This window comes from Mustelus asterias, chromosome 8 (genome assembly GCF_964213995.1).
Source record: "Mustelus asterias chromosome 8, sMusAst1.hap1.1, whole genome shotgun sequence".
Classification (NCBI taxonomy): Eukaryota; Metazoa; Chordata; class Chondrichthyes; order Carcharhiniformes; family Triakidae; genus Mustelus; species Mustelus asterias.
In genome coordinates, this window is record NC_135808.1 from 71,419,342 (window position 1) to 71,439,435 (window position 20,094).

The 20,094-nt window shown below is 41.4% G+C and overlaps 1 protein-coding gene across 3 annotated transcripts; it reads left to right on the forward strand.

Moving 5' to 3' along the window:
* Positions 1-1,203: 1,203 nt before the first annotated feature.
* Positions 1,204-19,602, forward strand: lhx9 (LIM homeobox 9). 3 transcript variants are annotated; one of them, XM_078219347.1, is made up of 6 exons: positions 1,204-1,446; positions 9,994-10,196; positions 10,987-11,189; positions 12,483-12,838; positions 15,101-15,303; positions 18,740-19,602. In XM_078219347.1, exons 2-6 carry the CDS (start codon positions 10,023-10,025, stop codon positions 18,794-18,796), a joined length of 993 nt encoding a protein of 330 aa, XP_078075473.1. In that variant the 5' UTR covers positions 1,204-1,446; positions 9,994-10,022; the 3' UTR covers positions 18,797-19,602. The 3 variants fall into 3 exon arrangements, with proteins under 3 accessions (XP_078075473.1, XP_078075470.1, XP_078075472.1); XM_078219344.1 differs by lacking the exon at positions 18,740-19,602 and adding an exon at positions 16,551-16,878 and having other exon boundaries at positions 1,267-1,446; XM_078219346.1 differs by lacking the exons at positions 1,204-1,446; positions 18,740-19,602 and adding an exon at positions 16,551-16,878 and having other exon boundaries at positions 9,639-10,196.
* The last annotated feature ends 492 nt before the right edge of the window (positions 19,603-20,094 follow it).

Consider the following 20,094-nt stretch of genomic DNA (forward strand, 5'->3'; position numbering starts at 1 on the left):
TTAACCGCTGCTGGGACTTTGCAGGGCGATTGCCTGGTAAATTGTACCGCCAGTAGTCACTTGGTGAATGTGGTAATGAGTCGTGGTGTCACGTGAATACACCGACATGGTGAAAGGCTCAAGTTGCTAGTTGATGAGTAAGATCGGAATTAAGTACTGCTGGTGTTTGAACCGTTTCCTTTCATCGGAGGCAAATACAGACTTTACAGGACATTAGTGTCTATCGCTTTAATAGACAACACGGGCTGCTGCTCAATCCTGTCCCACCTTGAGAGAAAAAAAGGATCTTGTTGAAATCATTTTTGCACCTAATGTGATGGCTTCCTCGGTCGAGACTTGTGGCCTTGCAACCATCCCAATACACTGGTGGCCAATACTTGAATGGGCATCAAACGCACCGCATTCATTGAAAATAAAGAAAATACTTGTCTCAATAATGTGCAAAAAGAGCTTTGTCTGAAACGAGTGTTTTTTTTTAACGTACTCCTGGCAAAAATAACGAGAATAATTAACAAGAACTTCACCAAGACGTTACAGCACCACAATAGGTCTGGTTAATATCGCCTCAAATGCAATTGATGTAATATATCATCTGTGTGCCGCTAAATGTATCAGAATTAATCACTATTGGCTCCAGCAACTACTCTATATTGGTACTACCTGTCTGCGGTCAAATATTAAATCTGGCTCATTATTGATTAACTGGATTTGCCAATCGCACTGGGCATCAGGGAGCATGTCCACGTCGAGTTATAAAAATGATATACAAGTATGTAATAAGTAATGATTAGTTTCGGTTTCTTGGCAGCAAGGTGTAAATAATTGTTCGGCACTTAAGAAGCGGGAAAAACAAAACAAAGAAATGTCACTTTTACAGACAAATGCGGGAGTCGTGCATGTCAGAAATGCTGTGAAAGTGGCCGAACAAAAAAAGGTGTGATCTTGACAACAGCTAGGTTGTGGAGGCACACACAGAACTTTGGTGATAATGGACTAAACAAATTAGACAGATAATCATTTTACAGTCGATTGTGTCAGAAAGTATGCGTAAGATGCAAAAAAAATAAATTGAACGTGGAAACGCCAATTTTTTTTTTAAGAACACAATTTGGAAGCGAATTCTCTCCCTGGCAACTCTATTTTCTTTGTGTATATATGAATTGGGTACAGGTCAATAAATAATGAAAAGCTGGTGGTTGTGCTGGAGGCGGGTCAGGGATCGCACCTTCCACGTCAGTTATATATTGAGCCCAGCGTTCAGACTGCGGGCACAATGCGGGAACGTCCTTAACAAGCAGCTCCTTTATTTTAATTAACAGGGGCGACCCGCTCGCGAGACACTCGCCCAACCCTGAGCAGTGGCAGGATAATTCCCACCGACTCCATCCCGGGACAAGCTTTCCACCAGCAGCCGTCCATTTTCATGCTGGAGCCGAATCCATAAAGGTAAGTTTGCACTTGTGAGATCTTGCCGATGGATTAATCCTTGTGATGTTATTGTGGAACGGGGATTGTAAGGTAGGCTCACCGTAAGAGCACACTTGGTGCTTTCTTAACAAAGGGCATTAATATTTACCCATCTGAATTGCCTAGCAACGCCATTCAGATTCCCGAGAGCCGGAGACGCAGAATTCAGTCGGGATCTTGATTAATAGCAGGTATTGTTCAGAACACCTAGCTAGTTCACCTGTTTCTAACGCGGGATGTAATTGTTGGCATCTTCAGACCTAGGGCTGTGTCTGTTGTGTGAATGAGCCCAGGGTATTCTAGTGCTCGGGCTGAGTTTGACGAGAAGAGGATTCTTTATTATACTGATAATACGCCGTAAAATAATTCGAGGTCTCGATAAACAAGATAAAAGATGTTGATAGGGATGGGCAAAACAAAACTCGGTGTTTTCTCCTAACAGGTTTAAATCATCCTTCTATCATACATGGTGCAATATTGTTAAGGAATGCCTAATATTTTTTAAAATTATATTTTGCATCAATTTGCAAATTTTCAAAACCTAGAAATCTGACATTACTTGGGAGCGTACATGTTGCCTTTTTAATGCTGTAGAATGCGAACGCAAGCATACAATCAAATCCTGGCCCTCAGCAATTGGAAAGGGAAATATTTCATGGGGTTGGCGGGGCTGTGTAGTAAACATTTCATATTGTTGTGAAAATATATGGTATGGGCGCCTTAGTTTTGTTTTAAACCCACTTTCTGACTGAGTAAATTTCCGAGTGTCCCTGCTCTGGTGTGTAAAGAATTACATCGTTTTATAGTTAGCAACTTGAAAGGCAGCGTGAGTTGAAGGATTTACCGAGATCACAATGGCACCAAACCAAACATTCAGTGTGATTAGCTGTAATAGAGTGCTTGCAGGTTTTTTTTGGTGGGATGCGTGGGTGGGGGTTGGTTGGGAGGGGGAGGGGGGTGCGGGGGCTCTGGTTGGTAGTCCAAACATTGTTCCATATTCCGCAGGGCACTATATATAGTTGCAGCTTAAAACCAATTGGAAGCCCATAACATAGTGAGCAAAAAGCACACTTAATAGAAGCTGTATACCACTGTGGCAGCTTAAAGGCCTCTGACAGTTATGGTAATGATTCTTTGAAATGTATGAACTGGATGCCAGGCCCATACTTAAATATGGCACCACATTTAGCCTTTGTGTGTAGAGATGGCTCTTCCATTTTGGCCTTGTTTTTGCTGAAGCGTTTATCGGGCACGGCATCAATCTGCTCTTCGGCAGAAACCAACTCAAGTGAAGATGCAGTACCATTCCGGAGTCTGAACGTTTCAGCCAATATCTGTGCTATTTTGTCCGATTGTTAATTTTTAAACTTGATCCCATTTTTCTCAGACAAAGCCCACAGAGCAATTTCAACTCTTTTCCTTCCCTGTCTTGAAGTCCTTTGAGTTTGGTCATGTAATTGCTGACATTGTTGGGCCGGAGTCACCTGTTACTTAACGAGCTTTCTCTTCACACTCTGGACAATGGCTGCTTGCCTCCGGAACTTGGTTGCAGTGGGATTTTTACCCGTGACAACGCTTCTGAAATGTCAATTTTTCTTTTCAGTAATGTCATTTTCGCTTGCATTTTATTTTAGACGGAGATTACAATCGAAGCCTATTCTATCCTGATCACGGTGGCAATTGCTTATTTTAAACCTATCTTAGATACTGCACCTTCCCTACCTGGTATTCAATTATCCATAAGTGACTGAGAAGGATATCAGGTGGGACCTTACGGCGGTGAACATTACATTAAGATATTAAACTAATAGTATGGCACTTTGGTAGATTGACTGCATCTCTTGGAAACATGATAATTTTATACCAAAAAATCGTTCACGCCTTAATAGGCTCATTTGATAGCCATAGGCCAAAAATGTGAACCCTTGAATATAAATCCCACGTAAATTATATACAGTAAATACACACACAGACTCAAAAATACTTTAGGCAAGAAAACCTAACTCGGATTCCAAATAAGAGTATTTAGAATATTAGGTACTGATTTTTAAAATTGTATTTTGAACGTGATGTATGTCGGAACAATTTAACCTAAACTTATACCGATTGTGATGAAGGTGCATCCATATCCAAGCATTCGAACGTTAATATCTGCAGGCATAACCGCAACTTTCACACTCCAGCTAACACATTCTCAGTGTATGTACATCCTGTGTGGGAAGCTCGTATTGCAGTGTCCGTCCTGAAATCGTTTGATGTACCAATTCTTACACAACCCCCCCCCCCCGCCCCCTCCCGCTCCCCACAACAGAATGTTATTTTCCATCGGAATAAAGTTGATACTCATCCACCTTCCAGTCCCCCCACCCCCCCCCCCCCCCCCGCCCCCCAGCGCCTGGGGTTCTGTTTTCTGTTTAACCTGGGCGGACTATTAATCAAAGTGGAATCGAGTGAATCAAATAAATTCGGCAAAGAGTGACAAATGAATCATGTGTTCTAAACAAACTTACGAAAACGTTAAAGACGATAAGCTCATTGAAAAAAAACATTGACAAGGTGCCTGTGATACTTACTATGACATAGTAAGCTTTCGAAAAGGGCTGCAGATATGAATAGAACAACACTCAGGGCGCGCTCAATGCGTTTATACTATTCTTCCTATATGTTTTAACTCCACCAAGTACTGCAGTGACAGGAAATGGTGTAATTCACTAATAACTGAGTGGATCCCGTCTCCTGTAATGTAGCTGGCTGATATCCGCGGCTAAAACAATGCCCGAAAGCTGTTGATTAAGAATTCGAGCACCAAGCATTATCAGCCCACGTGTTGTAACAACGTGCTGCCATTGACGCCAGTGCACTTAATTTGTATTACTGTGTTGTATAATAAGAAAGTGCAAGGGTAAACTGCAAATTAAATGGAAGATATCGATAAATGGAACCAAGATGAGTCGCGTTTTAAAAAGTTGTAATTTTAGTGTTGTTTCGTACCAGGATTGCGAAAAATCTGCTCCCCTTGTCAACAGCTCATCACTCCGTTCACCTTACTGTGCCTGATGGAGCGAACCAAGAGATCACATAATTAATTAAATGAATACAGATGTATGGGTTTAGCCATTTTTGAGTTATGTTATTGTCGCCGGCCAATTACTGGTAATAGTGCCATTGAGCAGAGATAGATATGTAAATTTAACACCGTTTTTTTCCCCTCAAATGGAAAAATAGCTCCTCAGCTCTTATGCACCTGCAGGTTTGCATAGAACTAGAGGAAGTGCATTATCCAACAAATGGAAAGAAAGTACTCCAACTTCAGAGCATGTTAATTGAATTCATTCATTCAGGCTTGGGTTATGTTTGAGCTTTTATCTGCCAGGTCGGGATGCACAGATAGAAGACTTGGGCAGCAATTCATTAGGCCGAGACAGTGCGTTTAGAAAGTGTTTACAGCTGTGCTGCAGGACACCTTATAGCTGCGATTAGGGAAGGGAGAAAGGCGACCCCGGAATATAAAAATTGCCATCCTGTTCAACCAATTCGACACCAATAAAGCTGCAAGAGCATGTTAGTGTGCGTGAAAGATAACTCGCCTTCAGAGCACAGAATATCCTGATGTTTAATGTTTGTTTGAATTTACATAAGGTTCTCATTAGATAGTCGTTAATTAGAGTTAAACACGCATTCATTAGTTGCATTTACTGGTCTCCTATTGGCTGTGTTTATTACCTTGGAATAATATTTGCACGCGTGCCCTTTATTTTGTCCCATCCGTCTACGAGTGGGAGGAATGGAACTGAAATATATTAGAGACTGCCTTGTAAAATGGCCACTTGTGCAAAACTTATGCACGGAGCGATGAGATTTGGTGAATAACGAACTGCGCGGCGGCACATCAAACAAAATGGTTTGGTTACACCGACTTGCAGTTCAGCATATAAAACGCCCCCCCCCCTCCCCCATCCCCTGGTGTCAAAGAGCTGTGAACCTGGGGGTGTGGACACGGGTCCATTCGGTTGTAACTTCAGACAGCAGCTTAATTCCGGAGTAATGCCCATCCACAGTATATTAGGCGTGATACGATTGGATAACATTGTGTGCCATGAGATCACATAACAATCTGCTGGGGGCGAGAACGTGTTATGTAGTCAGAACACCCCTATACAATTTGTAATGACCATTAGCAGATTTACAGATACTATGGTCCTATCACAAAATCACGACTGTAGTTCGAGGCGTAATTTTCCTTTTTTTGTTGTTGCATTTTGTTTTAAATGGATCGGTTGGATAATCATAGCAGCGAGATGTGCTTTAATTCCTTGTGCTGAGACTTCAGTGCAAACGGTGATCCCGTGGCAGTGAGCAGCTCTTGCTTTGCAATTGTTTTTTCCAAAATTACAGCAATGAAAATCATTGTTGAGAACTGTCAGCATGTGACACCAACGTGAAAAAACATCCGCAAGGGTAATGGGGATTTCCTTCAGAGTATTTCTGCGCACACGTATAACTATCACTGCTCTATTTATAAGCCATTGATTTCTGTACAAAACGACTAATTGCATTACTTACAGCAAATAACAGCCCTGCTGTACATACTATAGCGTGCCAGCAACAAACAAATCACTGCTTATTTCACTTGATTGACTTCATTTTCACATGAAATTGTGCCTTATGAGCTAAACTCTGGCAATCTGGCTAGTGCACATACCCGCTAAGCAGCACACACTGCTAATTGAATCTGTTTAAAAATAAAAGCTTCTCCATGTCGTAAATGTTCAACTTACAGCTGTAACTAAGGGACGAAGAGGGAGCTTCAGTTAATTTACAGGTACGAAGCTGATTATGAACTTGCATCTTGCTGGGAAATTTAATCTGTATGGTTTGCACGCGATCTAACCGTTGTATGTGAGATCCCAAGGGAGTTGAGAAGAGAAACTCCATAGACAGGAACCCCCCATATAGACCGGGCTATAGGTGTGATCAAACACGCGGCAGCTGGCACGGCCAAGGACTGGGGCGAAAACAGCTAGTCAGAGGATTTGTTCTAAACCAATTAGTTTAAACTGTATATCAGGATAAGCATATGGGGTGTGAGGGAGAGGCAGTGAGAGGCAAAGATAGAAAAAGAGACAAAGACATACAGACAGCCGTAAGAGACAGACTTTGACAAAGGCGTTCGGGACGAAATTGAATTATTCCCAGTAACGATAAATAAGGATTGACTTTATTGCAACCAGTGAATATTTGCGAATATATTGCACAGTGTATTTTTTAGTTACATACCAAGCCATTTTGAAACATAGTTAGCAATTCCTCGGAGCTCGATTAAGTCTTATCAACGAACAAATCTAGCCTTTATCTAACCAGAGGTCGACCTGTTTCCCTGTATAATTCCGGACAGTATGTACTCCTCTGTCAATTATATCATATAACTGTCAAAGTTCTGATGCTGTTTTTTTTTACAAAAAGAGAAGTAATTTAGTCTGCATTCAGAAATGTGCTGTAAATGTTGTGAATGGAAGGCGGAGGAATATACTCACCCAGTCGAATTATTTTTTAAATTGCATTAAGGTACATTAAAAAACAATCAACTTGGCCAGTTAACCGAACGCTTAAAATTGTTCAAAAGCGCAAAACAACGGCTTACAATTCTTGTAAATGAACGGTTAAAGAAATAATCACTTTCCAAATATTTCCAGCAGAGAGGGTATGAATTATGATAATAAACCACAAACCCAAAATAACCTTCATGCACATTTCAGTGCGGTCGGTTTCAATTCCAAATATAGAGCATCTGTTTTGGTGTCATTACAACTGTTATAAGATATAATCAACAAGGAAAAGGAGGTAGATTCAAATCAGAAATCAGTACGCTTTCGCGTCATGCCTGTATTTATACACTGGAATCTGAAACAGGCGAGGACTCAAATCCATCTGTCGCCCACGTTTACTGTTGCAGATTCTTTCACCGTCCCTCCCCATACCTGTACAGCTAGCTCCCTGTGTGGATTTTAACACCTCTCCCAATCGGAAGGTATATTAACACCAGAATAGACTGAAGATTGGGTCCCTTCATCAGGATCATGGCGGTTGTGCGAAATAGGTCGGAGATGCCAGGTTTAAGGTGACATGCTGAATGTTAATGATAAAACAGAGCCCTGGGTTGGGGCAGGGACCCACGGAGGCCTGCGGGCTTTCATTTTCGAATCAGATTTGTGGTCACCCCGCACCGCGCCCCCCCCCCCCCCAGCGTCGTGCGGCACATGCTTTGGCAGAAAATAGGCGGAGGTTTATATTCGAAGGTATTCCCAATGCTGCAGACCTTGTGTACATGGGGCCAGCTTTGTTCGACTAAAGTAAGGGAGTCTTCACTACCAGCGGCGCACTAATACAAGCTTCAGCAAACCCCTTGCGCCCACAGAAGTACACCGTACATAGGAAAGGGGGTGTTACTAATATAATTTACAGGTAGGAAATTTGGGAAGTTTATTTTGACTTGATACGCACGTGCGTTCTCACGCAAGCGCCACCCTCTGTGGGAAATGAGCTGGATGAGCACCAACCCACACTGAACAAAACCCCTCACTATGGACATTGCCTCCCTCCTTTAAGATCACTCCGTGAGCAGTTTCACTTCAAAACTGGGAATGACTGAGAACAGTTATAAAGGATGTTGTTCATTTCAGAATTGCAGACATCTGAGTCACTGCAGAGAGGAATTTCTACTAATCCAACTGGCCATTCCTATCCCGGAGAATTTTGTTTAGAAATGTTTACATCGTATCTCTATCCATAAATGGGAACATGCATCCCCATCATCACAGAAGGGGGAAACAGGCTATATAGGCGCACACAGTAACATCTCTCACTGTCCTTGACTTAAAGCTGTATAGTTTAACCTCCCAAAATCCGTGCTGCCCTCTGTGCGCTTCTGACTGAACCATGTGGTGATGTAGACATTTTTTTTGGTCTCTGACTAAGGCTGGCGATGGCGACTGGTTTTCACAGCAGAGCTGCCGCTCTGTCCGGCCGCATACAATTAAATGCTTTGAACTTTAGGACAATACTGACTGGAGAACTGCTGGCGCTGGACTGAGTTCCAACTGACATTGAAAATCGTGGCTGCATTACTGGGAATGGAGAGGGAGGCTGCATGACTGGGAGTGGAGAGGGGGAAACTACATGACTGGGAGTGGAGAGGGGGAAACTGCATGGCTGGGAATGGAGAAGGGGAAATTACATGATTGGGAGTGGAGAAGGGAAACTGCATGATTGGGAGTGGAGAGGGGGAAGCTGCATGGCTGGGAATGGAGAAGGGGAAATTACATGATTGGGAGTGGAGAAGGGAAACTGCATGACTGGGAGTGGAGAGGGGGAGAATGTATTAGTGGCAGTGGAGAGGGGGGCTGCACTACTGGGGTGGAGAGGGGCAAGGGGACGCTGCATTATTGGGAATGGAGGGGGGAAGGGAGCGTGCATTACTAGAAGTGGAGGGGAGGCTGCATTACTGGGGTGGAGAGCGGGGAGGCTGCATTTTTGAAGGTGAGGGGAGGTTGCAATACTGGGGTGGAGATGGGAGAGGCTGGATTATTGGGAGTGGAGAGAGGGATGCTGTATTAATGGGAGTGGAGAGAGGGTGGCTGCATTACTCAGCTGGAGAGTGGGAAGGCTGCATTACTGGGAGGGAAGGGGGAGGCTGCATTTTTGGGAGTGGAGACGGAGCGCGAGTGTTGTGTGGGGAACAAACTGCCCGAGTCTACCCAAATACCATTAACTTATCGGAAGTTTGTTTTCAATTAACCTAACTTAAAACTAGACCTTATTTGTCTTTTTTAAAATATGTAGCGGGTATTTTTTATTGCAAAGAAAAGTTGTTGTATATAATCCAAACTTGTTTTTAAAACAATTGCTTTCATTTGCACATAAAATGATATTTTCCCATGCAGGTTAATTTGTTGCTATTTATACAAAGCGTTGCTTTTTCTTCGCCCTAAATTGAAAATACATGATTCTATTTAAGAATACCTGTTGCTTGGGAGATAGATAAAGGATGCTCACATTTCTCACTTTGCCCAATCGGAAAGTGGCATAAACTAACCACATTGGAAAATCGAATCCGCCTGGAGCTGTCATTGACCGTCCGTCAATAGCCAATGAAAAGCCTATGACAGGCCTTTGTAATGAAAAGGATTAGGTGGCAGTCTATCGAACTCCTCCTACCAAATTATCCAACTGTGCCCTGGCGAGAGGCTGCAGCAAATCGGCAAAACCGTGTGTTCCCAGCCAGCAAGCTGCAATCGAATCAGCAAGGACTTGGGGCTGAGGAGTCAGGGGAATGCTGCTAAAATCACCCGAACATCATTGTTCGCCCATTATTTAAAACTAATCTGCAGGGATTCTCTCTCTGAAAAAAAAACCTTGGCACTGTCTGGTCCCCAACAGCAGCGAGTAATGACCATTTCGTGTTGTATTTTCCCCCATTAGAGCTTAGCACTTTATTTTTTTTGTCTCTCTCTAATTGTCTTGTGGCAGTGTATTCCATGGTTTAAGCTGGGGTCTGTATGGAAGTGCTAAGAGCCCGGTCCGAGGAAGACACGTGTACTTTCCGTCAATCAGCTATGCTTTTCCACGGAATCTCTGGGGGCGAGATCCAGGGGATCATGGAGGAGATGGAAAGGCGGTCCAAGACGGATTCTCGTCTCGCCAAAGGAGTGCAGATGAACGGAAGGGAGACGGTAAGAGCGAAAACAGCATCAACAACAACAAATTACTTCTGAGACACACACACACACACAGCTAACTTCCTCCCTTCATCCTGAGCAGTTCCCGTGCAGCAGATGTTGGGAGATTCGATTCAGATTTTACTTTTTTGGGGGGTTCACAGAAAATCTCTCCGATACATTCAATACACGGCGGCCTGATTTTTAGTCCATCGCATTGACTAAAAAGGGACTTGAGTCTGTCTGACAGCCGATTTACTCTGGGAGGTCATGGGGGTGGGGGCAATTATCCACACACAATGAAATTAAACTATTACATAAAACATATATATTTTAAAAATCGGCTTTGAATTGACCATCTTTCTGCCGTGATTTGTCCCGTTCATCGGTTTAACAACGACATTGTCGCCAATTAATTAATACATGTCCCAATTTAACATTTTGGGAGGGAAATTGCTTTGACAACGCGATTGTTTTGCAAGCTTTCAGCGAAAGGAACTCACGCTTTAAGCAAGTGCGCGGGCGTTAGGTTTTTATGTTACTAATTCAGCAGAGTAACTTTTAGCTTGCTCCTGGAGCGTGTAAAATATAACTTGCTGGAGCGGGGGCGGGATAACAGCAAATGAAACATCCAAAAACCCTTACCTGCAAAATCTTTTGCTTTGTGCAAATGGGAATTTGCTTGCCTTCCTGTTTCTGTTTGTTTAGCCTTGTGCAACATGTGTATATGCATTTGGTTATGGTGACCTTTTAACTTGACATTCACTGGCTGTTGTTGTTTTTATTTTCTAAACTCTGTTTGCAGACCATGCCTTCTATGAACCCGGATAAACCCGCCCTGTGTGCTGGCTGTGGCGGTAAGATAGCAGATAGATATTACCTGCTGGCAGTAGACAAACAGTGGCACCTAAGGTGTCTCAAGTGCTGTGAATGTAAACTCGCTCTGGAGTCAGAATTAACTTGTTTCGCCAAGGATGGCAGCATTTACTGTAAGGAGGATTACTACAGGTAATCATAGTCACACGCCTGAGTCCCCTTCTCAAAATAAGTCGTGCATTTTACCCCTGTCACTCGTGCGCACGTAAATATTATTAATGCACGACTTACTTCACATTATTGTGATTTTTTGATCTGCTGTATTACAATGATGCGTATTTATTTCCCAAACATCTACTACTCAGTCCGCTCAGTTTTATACCCGGCCAGCCAGTTATCTCTCCGCATTGAAACCGAATCTGAAGTTGGGGCCTTTCACCTGTTAAGAAAGTGGGAACAATTCGGAATGATAGTTAAAATAGACTCCAAGAGGTCGCGGTGGTTTGACAGGCAAGCTGTGAGGTTCCTTCCCCACCCCCCGTCCTTTGTTGCACATCTCACTAGCGGCCTGGTCAGGACCCAGGACAAAGATGCAGCAATTTAAACTAGAATTCTTACTCTTCGCTCATTTATTAGGTAGCCATAACATGTTTTCCTGAACGTTTGCTTAATGTGTTATTTCGTTTGAGGGTGAGAGTTGTAGAAAGGAAGTTGATTTCGATCGGGGCCCCCAAACTGCCAGACATTCTGCACTCTTTCCTTTCCTTCCCCATGTACGATATGCTTTGTACATATCGCAAGAAACAATACTTTTCACTGTGTACTAATACATGTGACAATAATAAATCAAATCAAATCAATAGTGGAGTTACAAACGACAACAAATATCAATGAGTCCTTAAACATGTTTACTGATGTGAATATGAAGCCAGCGCATTGACAAGTCTTGAGAGTAATTTTGCCATACCATCGATTCATAAAGTGCAATTTATTCATTATTTTAAAATGAGCCCATCGACTAATATTGGTCGCAACTCAAAATGATATTTGCCCGGCAGAATCAGGTAGTGCGGCCCTTTCTGCCTATTCGTTAGAAATGTGGGCACTCCAGGAAGGCTTCAAGTTGTACTGCGCTCTCTCTGACACTTTACATGCTTAGCTGACAATTGGTCAACTTGTTGTTCAAACCCCTTCCAGGTGACGTTCTTTTCACGTTACAGATATATATATATATATTTAAAATAGAGGATCCAACACTGAACATGAAACTAGGGTTCTGTAAAATGAGCACCCGTTCACTGTAATCGATGCTGTTGAAATGTAACGTAAAAGTTGCAAGCCGTGATTAAATATTAATAGATCAACGCGATTGATTGTTCGTCCTCTGACACTTATTTTGTTGACGATAGTGTTTTTTGTCCTTTAATATAACGTGGGACTATTTCTAAACGATGTGCCCTATGTCCCCCCCTCCACCCCCTGCAGGAGGTTTTCTGTGCAACGCTGTTCCCGCTGCCACCTCGGAATATCCGCGTCGGAAATGGTTATGCGAGCCAGGGACTCAGTGTATCACTTGAGCTGTTTCACGTGCACGACTTGCAACAAAACACTAACCACAGGCGATCACTTCGGCATGAAAGATAATTTGGTTTACTGCAGAGTTCACTTCGAGTCCCTGATGCAAGGAGACTATCACACGCAGCTTAACTACACGGAGCTGGCGGCAAAGAGTGGGGGACTGGGGTTGCCTTATTTCAACGGGACAGGCACTGTTCAGAAAGGACGACCCAGGAAAAGAAAGAGCCCTGCCCTCGGAGTTGATATCCCAACTTACAATCCAGGTGGGAGAAAAAAATAACAATTGTCAGGAAAGTGACATGTCAGCAAACAAAGAATAATAATTGTTGTAGCGAAAACTTCAGTGCGGTGTGTTGAAATATAAGCAGAAATAAGCATAAATATGTCCATCGTATGCATAGAAAGTTATGGTTTTGGGGAAAAAAACTGACAGTTACTGCCAATCTGCAATCCTATTTAGAATTCAGTTTTTTGCAAATCATCTCTTGTTTTAAAAGACCCGCTAATCTAGAACCTAAACAACGCTGCAAAAACATGCAAGCTAAGAATTAGAATTGCGTGCTTTCTGTCGGCTGCATCGTAGCAAGGCCTAACGCAAAATATTCTTCCAAGTTGAGTCCCTGTTATCCACAGGAGTTTCCACTTGGCAAAGCTCTGAAGCGGTTTTAATTGGGCCGTCACACAGGCTAACTTCCTGCATTTGGTGGCGCACAAAACCATTCTGTAGATCTCTTAGAAAAAAAAGTCAACATGATTTCATACTATTTTTCAAAAAAAAGGGAGAATAAATGCTTTGTGGATGTTCCGCACACTGGACCCAATCACATACTGGGTTCATTGTGTCCCTTTTGTACTTGTTTCTTAATTGCGATTATTCCTCGAAGCAGTTTGGCGCGCACTCGAGATTCTGATGTTCAAATGAATGGAGGGAGAATCACGTAATCTGGAGGTTAATTGTTTTGTGTTAATTAGACGTGACATAGGAATCCCTGGTTTCCAGTCACGCATAAATCACCCCTACGCGCTCCAAACCTACCGTAAACCCACCTTGAACTAACATACTGTACATACTCGTTGGTGGATCCAAGTAGTCACATCATCACCAACGAAAATGAATTTATCAAACTGTAGATATGTTTGTACATTTAGTACTAAGAGCAGTTTTTGTAAAAAAAATGTCTCCGCGTGAAAACGACAATTTTAACACGTTAACAATGTGAACTGCGATGTTGGAGAGTGTTGGTATTGTTCATGCTACGATTACTTTTGAATGGAGTGCTGTTAGTACGATCAGATTATAAATCTGAAGTAATCCGTGCTAATTCAAATGGCTTTTCACAGGGAATTTGTTTAAATTCACCCATAACTTCAGTCTCTATCCCTTGGTTGGAAATGAGGAGTCAAAATATTTAATGAGATTCAGATGCAATATTCAATAATCCCCAATAACCTTTAGCTAAATGTCGAACTGCAGTCTTTGGTTTATGAGCAGTATTCTTCCCCCGTCCCCAAAAAGGGAATCTTAGTCGAATTGGATACGAGAGGTATTTTTTTTAAAAACGAACAGACACAAAACACAGCATTTCTCCACTCAGAAAGTTCACCAGCAAAGATCATATTTTAGAAAGTGTACATCATTAAGTGTGCAAATGACTCTTGTGTTGACATGAGCGGGGTGGATCACTGTCCTCGGGAATGTAAATTATATAACGGTCCGTGATCCAAACCTTCACTTAAAACCTTCACTTAAAATCATTCAATAATGCCACAGCATCGTTTTAAAATGATACAAAGTGTGGTATCGTGTTTACTTTGGAAAAAAACACGAAATGCGCACGTTTTAAATCATGTTTTGATTTTTTTCTTGAGCGTAACAGTATAATGGACAGAAACGTGACCTTCAATTTCTTGAAAAAAAAAATCTTGGATTTACCATTAAGACTTCTGGAGGGTTATCGAGACTGATCAGTGTGCCCGAGCGTAATAACCATTTTATGGCGAGGGATCCATTGTGGGGATTAGTTTATTATCATAATTTGGACTGCGTTCGAAAAATACTTTTACCTCTGACAATCGCACCGAGTTAAAATTAAAAGCGGCGGATATACTCACCGAAATCGATCTGTCCCCTGGGTTTGGTATCAACTATGTCACTGAACCTAAACACAAAGGCCAGTGCTTTTTTTTTGTTTTCAAACTATTTGTAACATAATATTTTGAGGAGGGATTTTTGCAAAAAAAAGAGGTTGGAGTTGAAATTCCTGGGAGCTGGTAATCGTTTCTATGGGAATAGTGGAAGGCGACGTTAATAAGGAATTTCAAACATTAGAGCAATCCACAGAAGCCCCTGGTCTAATTGATATGGAGAGAAATTTGAATGTGTTGGGATACATCTCAGGAATTAGAGTTTAGCGCCCTCTAGCGAAGATGACGCGTGGATGAACAGTGGGGGGGGGGGGGGGGGATCCTTTTGCCCAGTGTGTGAGATCATTAACAAACAGCACGGGTCTATTTGTAAATCCTAGGGTGCAACGAGAACGACGCGGACCATTTGGATAGGGAGCAGCAGTCATACCCGCCAACCCAGAAAACCAAACGCATGCGCACCTCCTTCAAACACCACCAGCTTCGCACCATGAAGTCCTACTTCGCCATAAATCATAATCCAGATGCGAAAGATTTAAAACAGCTTGCTCAAAAAACTGGGCTCACCAAAAGAGTTTTGCAGGTAAGAGGCGTTTGTATTTATCTAGATCACGTTATGCACTGTAAACCCTCTGATCCCCCCCACCCCCCTTAAAGCTCCATATTTATTGGAAACCTCTATATTAGTTTCGCAACACTGACACTTGGTAGATTCTGGTAGATCTAAACGAGTTTGAAACAAGAGCTGAAATAGTTAAGGGGTGGTATACCACGAGGGTTTACAGTTGGGGAGTTGCTGTCTATGTTTCATCCACTCTCAGGTGCCATACATGTTCGATTAGTGACATTATGGTCTGTGTGGCAAACGTATAAGCACCTTGACTGATCACGCACTCTATACTTTTATATAGATAACTGAACATCAAGACACGATACATTGCACACAACCAATTTGCCCTTAAATACACGACTCGGAACGAATGTTAATCACTCAACTCATGATTCAAACCCCCCCCCCCCCTCCCCTCCCCGAAAAATACAAATTTTCAGACTTGTTAACGTTCAGTGCAATTTTAACCAGCGCATTCCCGAGTAACATCTCAAAACTGAGACTTGATTTTAAATAGCAAGTTACACCCACTGCACTGTAAAATGGTTAACCCGCAAACTGGGAAGGTGCAGAGGCCTGAGATTAATTTCACCATTTCCGGGACGGGAAAACCATGTCAAATATAGCAGCGAAACAAGAAGGAGATGAATTGTGTGACGTCCCATTGCCTGAACGAACTCAATCGTTGATTTAATTTTCGATCGCGTTCTTTTAATCCTTCACGGGCGGGGGGCGGGGGGGGGGGGGTGCAGCCGGGAGAAACAGGTTAAGCAGAGTAAGTATTCTTCCAAAAAACTACAGCGCCCTGGTGCAGCCCATAATTACAGTGACCATAGAATCATAATGGTTTTGGTTACTTTGGTGGATGCAACATACGACTTGAAAAAACTCACCTTAAGTTTATAATAAGTGTAACTCGTTAAAGAAGCAGTTTCGTGTGTGTGTGGTGTTCTGAGCTTGTTCCTAGTTTTTTTTGTGCAGGGGAGTCAATGGTATTAAATGTAACCAGTTTCATGTTTGCCTTGTGCACACTCAGCATACCCCAAATCCATTGAATGCTGGTCTAATTTAATGCTGCATAGTATTAGCTGTTTAAATCATTTATCTTTATATATCTATATATATATCTATAGCGATAATTTGTGGTTTGTGATTAGATTTTTTCTTAAAACAAAAGGATCACATAATCGGTAAAAAGATTACATGGGATTGGTTTGCAGGTTTGGTTTCAAAACGCAAGAGCCAAATTCAGAAGGAACCTTTTGCGACAGGAGAATGGGGGTGTTGATAAACCTGATGGCACAGCACTTCCTGCCCCGCCCCCAGCCGACAGGTCCGGCGCCGCTCTAAGTCCAAGCAGCACTTCGACCACTTTAACAGATTTGACCAATCCCACTCTGTCAGTAGTGACGCCTGTGACCACTAACCTGGACGTGCACGAATCCGGGAGTCCGTCACAAACTACCTTAACGAACCTTTTCTAACATTTTTAAGCAGATTCCTTTACAACAGAACAAAAAAAACAAAAAAAAAATCCCTGGAAGTATTAACAAAAAAAAGACAAAAAATAAAACAAATCCTGTTGTTGTGTAGGATGATTTTGTTAAATAACTGATATGAATATATATTTTTTGTTTATTGACGAATTCTAGTTTACAGCAGTAGAAAAAAAGAGCAGTTTACAAAAAAAATAAATGTCAATGGACTGTGCAGTGGTGACTGCGCATGCTGAATATAATTCCAGCTTCCAATGATACTTTTTTCCCCCTAAAAGCTTCCAGATTTTAAAAAAAAGTTTAAAGCTCCGTTAATCTTACACTTCAGTTTTCCTGGTCATGTAAACATCCATTTTTTTTACTTCTGCTAAACTTACCCACCATATTATTACTGTCTCTCCAACTGCAGGGTCGTCTTTAGGGAGAGGGAGACAAAAGGCAAATTAAGTTTTGTTTTGGTAGAGCTAATTTCATGCGCATTCACCAGTGAACATCTGTTCAGGCTACCGCGTTATTGTCATATGTACTGGTACCAGACTAAATAAAACTCGCCAATATTTTAAAACAATCGTTCTTCGGCAGAACGAGACATGGTACTGGGTCTACTTCTCTGGAGTGGGATCCATCACAGCTTTATCATGTGCCTTAATGATATATCTGAAGAAAGTCTGTGACGTGGTGTAGATTCGTGTCCCCTTGTTTTGTTTTGGAGAAAAAAAAATCAATGCCCTTCTGACACCTCACGAGTTTTTGTATTGTTACCTCCTTTTCTGATAACTTTTTAAATGGGAAAACTGTTTTTTATTTTTAAAAAAAGGCGGTTGAACTTGTCCTCGAAGGCAACCATGGATACTGTCTCATTCGGAGTAGTTGGTATTCCCGATGTTAAGTACATTCGAGGTCCTTCTGTTGAAATTCGTGTTTATAATTAGTACAGTAAGTGGTTTGATGAGATTGTTGATGTTACTTTGTTTTAACATGAAACCATTGTACAGGCGCGTTCTCCCCTTTAATATTTATGGACCAAACCTTTGTGATATCTTATTAAAGTTGTGTGATTAAAGCAGTTTGTTTGATCGTTTTTAGTTTAGCCTTCTTTCATTCGGCGCTTATATTACGATATCAAATAAGTTCCTCATGCTGTGTCTATATGCATTACCTATGGACGAAAGACCAAAAGGGTGTAGAACTCGTTTGAAACCAGAAAAATGCGGTAATAATACAAAAAAAGTAGACGTAGTGACATAACACATTTTATTTAAAAAACGAACCGAATAAATCAGGATCTAAACCTTTTATCAATTCAAGCTAAAAGCACTAATGTTCTGAAAAGTGCCTGAAATAAGTACACAACACATAAACGTGAGAACACGGGACTTCTTTCAGGAAGTTATAGATTGTATGTTTATACCAGCATTGCTTTGCAACGATCTCTATTTTTTCAATTGTCTATTTACGACTCCAGAATGCCCACTTAAAATAAATGAAAGATATTTTTCAGGGACAAGAAAAAAAAACATAGGGAAACAATTGTGTTTTAAAAATGGCAAATGAAACTAGGCTGTATGTCATCAGGAAGAAAATGTTTCAAGTAAGGTCAGGTTGTGGACGAGAGATACCTAAAAAGGCTTAGAGTAAAATCTACTCGCTCAAGTAGGATAGGGACACCACAAGTTGTCATTTTTTTTTAAAAAGGGGGAAATATAAACCGCCTGAAACTCGATAAATGCAGGGAAGACTAAAGCCAAAACAGTTAACATCCAAACAATGAAAATTTACCTTTCCAAATAGTTTTTATTTCACGAAACGTTAGAATTATTTTCCTTGTTTTTAAAAAAACAAACATAACAAAAAGACCCCGAAAGGACAGGTTGCTCTGTAGTTTAATGAACTGTTACTATGATTTCTTTCAGGGAGAACAAATCTTGGGGCATTACAGCCACACTTCCCGACGTTTGAAAATTCCCTAGGTATTTTAAGAAGGGGAAAGGTTGATCGGAATTCAACAGCAGTGAAGACAAAGACTATATTAACACACAATTAAATATCCTAAAACTTTACTCAGATACATAATTACAATAAGCCTCCAAAATGTCATTTGCTTGAATGTTTAAGCTAATGTAGGACGCAACGTGTTGTATTTCTTTTACTTTTAAGCTGTCAGTGGACATACATGTAGAACAAACATTAAGTATGCGCTGGACTGAATCGGAAGGAATTAGGATGTGGTTAGGACAGGTCAATCTGATTTGCATCGCACAGCCAAGCTGACCAATTAAATTAAGAGTTTTTTTCGGACATCAAACGCAAGGCTTTGTCTGTATTCTACAATTCTAAGTGTATAATTAATTTGATATCCATTTGTAACGTGGAGACTTGGATATGATGATTATAAGCGGCATTCCTCGAACAGGGATTATCGATGTAAGGTATTTTGAGTCTAAATTCGCAAGTCCTTCAATCCCACAGGCGACATTTTGGTGTTTCTGGTTGTAAAGCAAAATTGAGAAACATTTGTGCATGCTATTCTAATACTTTTCTCTAAATTATTTTAAATATCAAAAGGGTCGGATGTAATATTGTCAGTACTGTTCTTGGGTGATGTATACATTTTCATTGGTTGATGTTAATTGTAATAAACAGCTTTCAGTATTGAACGAGTTCGCTTGCTTAATGCAACAAATGATTTTATTCTCTTTCGAAGTGATTTTTTAATATACAAGATAGCACACAGATTGAATTGACACATGCTTTGAATAAATTGCTACCTTCCTGTACAAAGGACCGATTAATTTATTGGAATTATTATCCGTCACATTATTTTGAAAAATCTCAAATCCTGATATTTGTCGTTGGTGCTTGAAACAAAACACTGGGACAGCAACACTCATGGAAATTGCCCATGTATTCATTACAGAATGCAAATCATACTTATGAATGTCACCAGGCAATATCTGATGGCTTGCAACTGAACCCACGTTTTACGGGGGTTTACACAAAGGAGCGATTTGTCATCTCGAGAGAGAGACAAGGAAAAACCTGGAAATATTTTAAAAATAGGAACTCCATTCCTTCAAAATGTACCAGAGGGAGAGAGGTGGGGCGAAATTGGGGCCGGACTGTTATAATTTAATCTCCGTGGCATTAAACATTTGAAATAAAGATTCAGTATTTTTTAAAAATCCAGTCTATTGTCATCCAAGGGATCGGTGCACTTCAAATTGGCCAAGCGCCAGTTATCAGTTACATGATTCAGTGTGACCCTGCA